Source organism: Prionailurus viverrinus, chromosome F2 (genome assembly GCF_022837055.1).
Source record: "Prionailurus viverrinus isolate Anna chromosome F2, UM_Priviv_1.0, whole genome shotgun sequence".
Taxonomy (NCBI): Eukaryota; Metazoa; Chordata; class Mammalia; order Carnivora; family Felidae; genus Prionailurus; species Prionailurus viverrinus.
The window spans coordinates 79,858,318-79,867,624 of record NC_062578.1 but is presented as its reverse complement, the minus strand read 5'-3'; the positions used below and the strand labels follow the sequence as shown (position 1 = coordinate 79,867,624).

At 63.4% G+C, this 9,307-nt stretch overlaps 1 protein-coding gene across 1 annotated transcript in view; it reads left to right on the top strand.

The window, feature by feature from the left end:
• Nucleotides 1-737: 737 nt before the first annotated feature.
• KCNK9 (potassium two pore domain channel subfamily K member 9) overlaps nucleotides 738-9,307 on the top strand; it is a 75,913-nt gene continuing 67,343 nt past the window's right edge. Inside the window, exon 1 of the mRNA XM_047842842.1 lies at nucleotides 738-1,020. Within this exon, the coding sequence (XP_047698798.1) occupies nucleotides 738-1,020 (283 nt within the window). The remainder of the gene's footprint in view (nucleotides 1,021-9,307) is intronic.

Sequence of the window (9,307 nt, the reverse complement as noted above, 5' to 3'; positions counted from 1 at the left end):
GACCTTCGGGCATCCGGCCGCCCCGCCCGCTGCACCTGCTCGGCCCCCTCCCCGCCTGCTGGGGACTCCGGAGACGCCGCCACTTCGCAAACTTTTCCACCCCCCCCCCCGAGGGGGGGGCGAAGAGGGCTGAAGGGGAAGGAGGTCCCGCGAGGCGCGCGCGCAGACCTGCGGGCTCCTAGCCGGGCGCCGCCGCCCGGGAGCCGGACCCGGAGGGGCGCGGGCTCCGGCGGCCGCCCTCCAGCCGCGCTCCGGCTCCCGCCCCTGCTTTTCCGGCGGGAGCGGGGGGCGGGGCGCGGAGGGCAGCGCGGCCCGCGCGGTGCCCAGCGGGGCCGCCGTGCATGGCCCTGCGCAGTGGGGCGGGCTGCTTCGGCCGGGTCTGGCGCAGGGTGTCGGGGCTCCCGGACGCCTGGCCCCGGCGCTCGAGCAGCCTCCTGTGCCTGTCCGCCTTCTCGCCCGAGCCCGGGCCCGCGCCGCCCCTGCCCCGCCAGCCGCCTCGCGGTGGCGGCGGCTGTGGCGGCCCCGGCGGAGGGGGGCCCCCCCAGCCTCCCCGCCCCCCGCCTCCCCGCCGCCGCTGCTGCTGCTGCTGCTGCTGCTGCTGCTGCCGCCGCCGCTTACAACTTGGAGGCGGCGGCGGCGGCGGAGGAGGCGGCGGCGGCCGCCGGGCGCTGCAGTGGGACGCGCGCGGCTGCGAGCCTGCGGGACATGCCCCCCGCGCCGGCTCCTTGCTGGCGGCCATGAAGAGGCAGAACGTGCGGACTCTGTCCCTCATCGTCTGCACCTTCACCTACCTGCTGGTGGGCGCCGCCGTCTTCGACGCCCTCGAGTCGGACCACGAGATGCGCGAGGAGGAGAAACTCAAAGCCGAGGAGATCCGGATCAAGGGGAAGTACAACATCAGCGCCGAGGACTACCGGCAGCTGGAGCTGGTGATCCTGCAGTCGGAGCCGCACCGCGCCGGCGTCCAGTGGAAATTCGCCGGCTCCTTCTACTTTGCCATCACGGTCATCACCACCATAGGTAAGGGCCGGGCGCGCCGCCGCCGGGCTCCCCGCGCCCCGGGAGGAGTCCGGGGAGGCGGCTGAGCGCGCGGCGCAGGGCTGGGTGCGGGGCGCCGAGGGTTAAACGCAGCCTCGTCGCCGGGGCCCCTCCCGCCGCGCCCCCTCCTCTCTCGGGAGCCCCCGCCTCTCCTGCGCCTCCGCGCCTCGCCCCTCGTGGACCCCACCCGGTGCTCCGCTCCGCGCCGCTGTCTGGGCCGGGCGTGCGAGCCCCGAGCGAGCGTGCCGGAGCCGGGAGGGCGGAGGCGCCACTTTTGCGAAGAGAGTGGAGCGCTAAGAATAATCCCGTAGCAGACACCCACCCACCCACCGCCCCGGCGCGGGCTGGGCTGCGCGGGGTTCCAAGCCTTACACTTACTACCTCTCCGGGACTTGGAGACGGCTGGCCTGGCTCCGCCGCGCCGAGAGGGGACTCGGGCGGCGGGGGACCCTCGCCAGCCTCCAGCCTTCTCTGAGCCCGGAGTCCAGCTTTCCTCCCTCGGGGCTCCTCTTCAAATTCTAGAGCCCGGTCGTGCCAGGCCCCCAAGAGGAGAGAGAGAGTTTGCTCTCTGGTGATTGGGGTGGGGGTGGCAACCGGGTGAAGTGCTCTAAGAGGGCAGTGGAGGGTGGGGGGCAGGGCAGGACCTGTCCTCCGCCCCCCCCCCCCCCCGCCCCCACCGGCTGTGATAGTGGGTGAGGCAGGTCTGCGGAGTCCCCAGAAACTGGGGAGGTTCAGCCCTGGTCTGGGGAAGAGAGTCCAATGGGTACACCCTGGGGACTCCCGTGGGTCCCTCTCCCAATGGTGCTAGCCAGAGAGCAAAGTCCCTAGTGGGTGCCCAGGGCAGGGCCCTGGCTGAGATCACATGGCACTTGGAGACCCTTGGGAACCGGAGCGGGTCGCTTCAACCCAGCGGACACGGCAGTGGGTAGGGTGGTGTCTCTGTGGTTTGCAACTTGTCCCCGCGAGGCACCCTGCCTCTGCCCAGCCGTCTCCTTGGACCTGTCAGGGCCGCTGTGTTGGCTCGGGTGGCCTCTTTTCTGTGCCCGCCCAGCCCCCTGTGCCCCCTCGCCGTGAGAAGAGGTCCCCTCCTGCCCACGCTTGTCTCCTCTGTCGGCCCTGACTCCTCTGGACCTCCTCCTCTAATTTCCCCCTTGGTATTTTTCTTTGTCTGGAAAGCTCTGTGTGCTGAAAAAGCAGGATTTCTCAGTGCCATATGCAACAGGATGTACCAGCACAGGACGGCCTGTCTCTGCTTCTTGGTTGAGAAGACTTTGTAGAGAGTCATCTTGTTTGAAATGTTTAATTCATTGGTGCGGGTTTTTACGTCTTTGGGAGGAAAATGCTCTTCTGTTGTCTACGTAACTAGCTTTGCTCCCGCTTGGCCCGGCGGCCAAAACACAGAAAAGTCCTTCCTTCCCCACACCCCACTGTGCCTCCAGTGCCTGGAAGGGCCAGGCGGTCATTACCGTCATTTTTGTCGTGAAACTTCCAGCATGAGCTGTGGCGGTCATAGACGCACATGGTGCCGATCCTGGGGCTCAGGGGCCTGTTTGCTGGAGAGCCCGAGAACAAGAAATGGGCCTCTAAGAACTGACTGCTCTGGGCGGGGAGGGGAGCCCGTCATCCCCTCAGCATGCCTTTGATGATCTAGCCCCTGGCAGGTGAAATCCCTAGCACACTGCACCCAGGAGCGAAACGCGCACCTGAAACCCATCTGGTCTCGAGAGCTGAGCTCCAGCCTCGCGGAGCGGGTTGGAGTTAAAATCAAACCCTGAGATGCTCCCATTTACCTGAAAATAGAAAGAGGCTGGTAAAGTTCTCATCAAGGCGTGTTTATTGACCCTGGCGGGTAGCTCCGAGCACATTCTAAGGAGAAACACGTCAAGGAACGTGTGGCCAGACCGAGGGTGTTCTTTGGCCCGGCGCACGGGTGGGCCTCCAGTCTGTCCAGGACCAGGGGGGGCATCTGCTGGCTGTTGGTTTTCCTCACTTCTTTCGTCGAGTTTTCAACCCCAGTTTCTGGAAAGGAAGGTTGGGGCACAGACGCAAGGACAAGGAAGAAAACGTTGCCCCAACTCAGCCGCCCTGACGCTGAACTTGGAGCCCAGCGATCTGGCTTGCATCTCGAGTCTGGCCATCCTGGCAGACCACAGCGGGGTCATGTCGCTTCTCCCGACCTCAGTTTCCCCACCTGCAGGAGGAGCCTGACACAGGATTGATCTGCCCAGTTGGACCCGAGGGTGGGCAGGCACCCAGCTGCCTGCGGCTACCTCGGCATAGCGCAAAGCACTCACTCTGTAGGTGTGAATTTACGCTCTTTGACACGGGCTGAGTCCGTGCTGTCTGCCCTGGGAAGCTGTTTAGCCCAAGAGCTCAAATTTACAGGAAACAAAGCACCTTTCTAGTTAATTCTGTTTGTTTTCTTCTTCTTTTTCTTTTTTTAATATAAATGCAAATTAAGGTCCTCCTAGGCCTAGAACAAAAAGCAGCCCCAAGCCGGGCCCTCTGAGGCACCGTCTCCTATTGGACGGTGATATTAACGGGTCAGGTGAATCTTCACGGGTGTTCTTATTTTTAATCTAACCTTGAGCGATTTCTCGAGCGGACTTCAACTTTGAGCTCCAGCCCGCGAGGCGGGCGGGAACCTCGTGGCGCTCGCGGTCTGTAGGCGAACAGCGCTTCTCGGGTTCAGTTACTAGCTCCCTCCGTGAGGTGGATTTTAAAAGCGATGCGGTTACCATTTTGCATTGGCTCCGCGGCCCCATGACAGGTTGTGAGGGGCTGGCACGTGAACCTCGCCCAGCCCTCGGGGCGGGGGACTCGGGCACGGGCACCGCGGACAGAGGAGGGCAGCACAGGTCCAGCGGGCCTGCAAGGGCATGCCCAATGCTGCCCTCCACCACTTCCGGGTGCGGTTCCTTCCTCTCTCTTTTTTGATGTTTGTGCCACCTGCCATCTGAAGCTGCCTGCGGGATGGGGTGGTGTTGACTTCCGAGAGGCCCGTGTGGAAGGTGGGAGGCCTGTATCCATGTCCCGTTGTGCTCGGCTGCTTAGCAGGATGGTCGGAAGCCTCTGCCTGGCAGGGCCAGGGCCTGACTTGAATTTCCTGCTTGGGGCAGAGGCCTAAGGGACCCCCACTCTCCCAGCAAGTCTGTAGGCTTCCTATAGGAGGCGCTGCACCCCACAGTCAGTGCCCGTCTGACAGCAGAGGGGGCATCTCCTGGACACTTCTGTTTTGGATCTAACGTCTGTGATCTAAGTTGTCACCACCTCTAGGATCATCAGAGGAAGAAACAGTGCTTAGAATTCAGATCTCCTCTGCGGGGTCCAGGAGGCCCATTTAAAAACTGATCTGTGTAGGGGAAAGACGGAGGGAAGGAGACACAGGTTTTCTGTTTTGGCTGCAGTTTGGAGGGGCGGTGTCTCTCTGGGCCCTATGGGCTCCTCTGAAGCCAGGGTGGCTGCCCCGGGAGCTGAGGTGACAGGCCTGGGAGCCAGGGTCTGCTGGCTGGGGGTGGGGCACACCCTGAGAGTTTCGGAGCCCTTGTGCATTCCTTGCTCCAGGCCCCCTGCCGGCTTGAAGTCGGAGCGCCGAGGGGCATCTCCCCTTCCTCATTCACACACAGAGCCCGAGTGGAGTTTTCACAAAGCGGAAAGCGTTCCTCATTCACACACAGAGCCCGAGTGGAGTTTTCACAAAGCGGAAAGCGTTTTTTGTGTTTTTCTGGCACTCTTGGGTGTAGTTTTCAATACATAGTTTTACACTCTTGCTGTGCGCCTGCCCCTGCCTGGTCTGCGTTGCCTCTGAGACTCTGGGGACAGTCTAGATGACAAGATAAGGCCTGGCCTTGAGGGGGGGCGAGGTGGAGCTGGAAACCCAAACGGTTGGTTGAGCTTCAGTGTGAGGCACAGGGACAGCGAAACTCCCTTAACCCGTTCAGTGCCGCGGGTGCAGACGGCCCCGGGGGGTGCGTTTCCCGGTTGGCCCTTTGCATCCTTCTGGCAGGTTCTCACCCTCCAGGGAGGCGTGGCCTTCCCCTCGGCCACTCACGGCCTCCCTGAACTGTGCCCCTGCCCCCTGTGCCTCCCTTGGTGCCAGCAAGGTTGATATCATCTGTCCCGCCCCAGGCAGACTGTCTGTCCATCCCGCCCCCGCGGGCATCTTGTGAAGGATCGCAGGGTGGAAACAGGCCCGGGGGGACCGAGCAGGCTGGTGCCGGAGGGAGCATGGTGCTTTCACACACCTGCGCTCGCTTCTCCCACAAGACCGGTGGGAGCATCACCCTACCTGATGGATGGGGAAACCGAGGCATGATGAGGCAGCCCACGCGGAGGCCGAGGGCTACGAGCTCCAACTGTGGCTTTGTCCCAGGAGCCGAGGATGGGCCTGTGGAACATTCCATCCACGTCTTCTTCTTCTCCCTCTCACTCCGCTGTTCAGGAGACCTGCTTAGCGAGGCTCAGGTGAAGGGCCGGCTCACCCAGCGCGCGGGGCCTGGACAGGAGGCGTCTCCCTGCTACTTTCCGGTGTGGCCGCTGGTGGTGTGCAGGAGGCGGGCGGGAGCGCGTGGCTGGCTCCTCCTCCCCGGGCCCCGCCTGGACCCCGCGGCGCTCGAGGTAGCATCGGCCCTCCAGTAAACAGTGCCTGTGGGTGTCGTGGAGGAAGCCGAGAAGTGAGGTTCCTTCTGACTCCGGGTGACGTGAGAGAGATAGCTTTCCTGAAGGGCATGGGGACACCTAGCCAGGTGCTCTGAGGCGGGGGCAGGTATCAGACGGCATCCACCGTCCCGACACCCGTCGCCGCTGCCTCCTCTTTCCTGGGTCACCTCACTAGCCAGGGCCAGGAGGGTCAGAGCAGCAGCAGGAGGCGAAGCGGCCCTCTGTGCATCTGGCCTCCACGCGCACCCGTGTCCACGCCTCCAGTCGCCGGTCCATCCCCGGGTCCCCCAGGCGTCTGGCGTTCGCACCGCCCCCCATCCCCTTGCACTCCCTCCCAGGGTGCTCCAGGCACCTGTTTGTTCGTGTTCTGTGTGTCCGTGCATGATTGCAACCGGCCTTCTCTACAGCCACTCACTCCCCCTCTCACTCGTTCGCTCGTTGGCTCCTCTGAACGGTCACTCAGCCCTCCATGTACCGTGTTCACCCCTCCAGTGCTGGGGTTTTACCTGTCTCCGTCCCTGTGCTGGGTGGGAGTGCCCAGGGCCCCGGGTAGCCTCTCAGTAAGTGCTGATGCCCCGGTGTGGGGGGACCCGAGGTGTTCCAGCCACATCACCTTCCCGAAAAGCGGTCGGCCAATCCCAGGCACTTTTGCCTTTTAGAAACGTTGACCGAAGTACGACGTTCACACGGAAAAGCGCGCTTAAGCAGAAGTATATCGTTCAGTGGTTCCTGTGACCAAACCACACCCTCGTAAGCCCCACTCAAATCAAGAAACGTTATTACCGGCACCCCAGAATCTCCCTCCGCCGGTCAGCTTCTTGCATGCCCCTACTGACAGGGAGCTCATTCCCTTGCGTGCAAGGTAGTAGGGTGTGTTTATATGCGCGATGAGGGTATAGTGTGAGGTTCTGATCTGGTGGGGCCACCATGTGGAAAAGCGGGGTGTGTGTTGGGGGGTCATTCTTTCAAAGGGGTGGCCAGTCTCTGTGGTGGTCACCTAAAGAGGGGACAGAAGGTCTGCATTTAGAAGTTGGAGACGGGGGGGCTCAGGTGCAGAAGAGAAGAGGGACTCAGCACATGGACGTGTGGTGCCACTGCCGAAGGGGGGTGTGCTTGGGCAGTCCAGGGTGTGGCTGGCCCTGGAGCCAGGACGGGCAGGCCGCCAGCCCAGGGGGCCTGCCCCTGTGAGTTAGGTCACGGAGCAACGCTACTCTTGGTTTTACACCAGCCTTGCCGGAGCACCAGGAAAACACCGTGGGAAACAAGTGTCCTGGTCTCAGCAGAGCCCCAGGAATTTGGCGGCAAGGACCCAGGCGGGCTGGGCTGACAAAGGAGGGGCAGGCAGTCTGCGCCGTTAAGGGAGTCCCGCGGGCAGAGGAATTCTGGGATATGAGCATTCCAGTGAGGGTCTCCTCCCCCAGTGGAGCGTCCGCCTCCCTGCCAGCCTTGGGGAAGGGGGTTCTGGGGTTCATTTCATCAGGGGATTTTGTTTGAGGGCTCCTTTTTCCGCCCATCCCGACTCTGGGATCTCTGCCTGTAGAATAGCTAAGGGCGCCCAAGCTGTAGCTTACGGTTGTCCAAAGGAAGGGGTGAGCGGAGCTCGGCTTGCCCCCTGTGCTGTAAAGGACGTTAGGAAATTGGAGATAGTCCTAGGCCCCCGAGTGTCTTCCAGTCGTACCTCCCTAAGCCTGGTTCTTCTCCGAGCAATTTCGGTCTGCGTGTGTGCTCTCCGAGTGCAGAATATCCCCTCCCCTCGTCTAGGTGCTGTGCTTCTGTTCATGCCCTCCTGCTTGGTATGCCAGCTTTTCTGGGCAGCCCCTCCCTGCGTTGACGTGTCTCGAGCTTCTAGTTCACGCAGACTTCTTTCGTCTGCTCCTGAGCAGCGGTTTCTCTGTCTTGCGTCGGTGTGAACCCAAGTACAGTCCCTGACGTGGATCTCTGAGGAAAAGAGTGGGATCGTGTGCTGTGGACCCAGAGAAGAGGGGATGGTTGACAGAAGAATTCGCAATGGCAGGGGAAGGGGAGGAAATTCAGGAGTGGCCAGGAGTGTGTTGGGCCTGCGGGTTAGGGCACTGTGAGCAGCTGTCCGTGCTGGGGGTTCCCTGGCGGGTGCATCCTGGCCGTGGCCACATCCCCACCCCACCTGCTCCCGCCTGGGCTTTTGGGGTCAGCCAGGCCTTGAGCAATGACAAAGCCTGCCTGGGGAACAGCCACTCGCAGGGGTGCTAGCTGAGTGGGGTGGGCGAGCCCTGCCCGGTTCTCACCCTCATCACGTGCCCAGCCTTAGAAGGAGCCAGTGGGTGGCCCCGGGTGAAGCGTGGGGTCAGACTAGAGGAGGCGGCGCTGTGGCCATGGTGCGGTGGTCGCGATGGGGACACCTTTGGTGCAGCGGGGGATGCTGGGCCAGGTGTCCAGGGAGTGGGGGAGGTAGATCTGAGCCCTGCCGGTGGCCTCAGCCTTCCTGTCCAGGGGAAGCCACGTGCCTCCTCGGACTGGGCACAGAGGGGCTCGGGGAACAGGCGGAGCCCGGGGGCCTGTAGCCCCAGGCAGGACTGCCCCATGTCTGTCTGTCCCGGACGCCCAATCCCAGCTGTGACCCACCAGCCTCGCTTCCTTGTCTGTGAGATGGGGACCTAGAGCTTTGCGTGTGTGGCCGTGAACGTTGAGCGCACGTCTGTGAAAGGCGTCCTCAGAGGCACCTGGGGCTTTTGGTTGTGATGATGACGGTCAGGCGGACGCCGGGCTCCTGTGTGTGACATGGGGGACTGGTCACGTGCCGCTACGCTGCCCGCCCTCTCGAGGGTCATCTGCGCTGCGACTTGTGGGGCCCGTGGCCTGGACCCTCGTGAGGGGCTCCCACCAGCTGCAGAAGGAGGCTCTCAGGGCGGGACTCCGGGCCCGGGTCTTTTGGGGCCACCGCGTACAAACCCAGGTGCTCGATTTCCCCAGACGGTTCCAGCCGAGAAGATGCGGCTTCGGGGATGCCTGCCGCCATGACCGCCTTTGTGAAGGTGACCCCGTTCCCCGTAGGGCCAGAGCCTCGGGCCAAAGCCCCAGCCAGTCCAGTGCCTGCCCGGGTCACGGTTCGCGCCGGCTTCCGTGGTCCAGCTCTGCCCTGCCCCTCCCCCGCTGTCCTTTCCCTGCCTGGGCAGGGGATGCGTGGCTGTGCCCCCGGCCTGCTGTACCTCGCCGTCCTGGGGCGCCTCTCACGCGGTGCCCTAGTTTTGTGTCTGTGCCACAGCATCCCCGTCCCACACCAGAGGCCCCAGGGCAGGGCTGGGCTCGGGCTCCCTGGACGGTGCTCAGGGCAGGCCCGCTAGAGACCCAAGTGCCACCTCTGGCCCCCAGGAGCAGGAGGACTTCGGGCTGGCTGCTTCAGGGGGCCATCTTCCCGCGTGGTTGTGCCTTGGGGCCCCTGGGCACGTGCCCGATGGAGGAGGCCCCTTTGCAACTTGAGCTGTTGGTTTTAATGGGAGATGGCAGGTTAGGGGCCCGTCGTGCCAAATGGGGACCTTCCCGCTCCTGCGGCTTAGATGTGTGACGTCGGTCCCCAACCCACCACTGGTGACAGACCCACGTGAGTTGGGCGCCTGGCGGGAAGGGACACCCA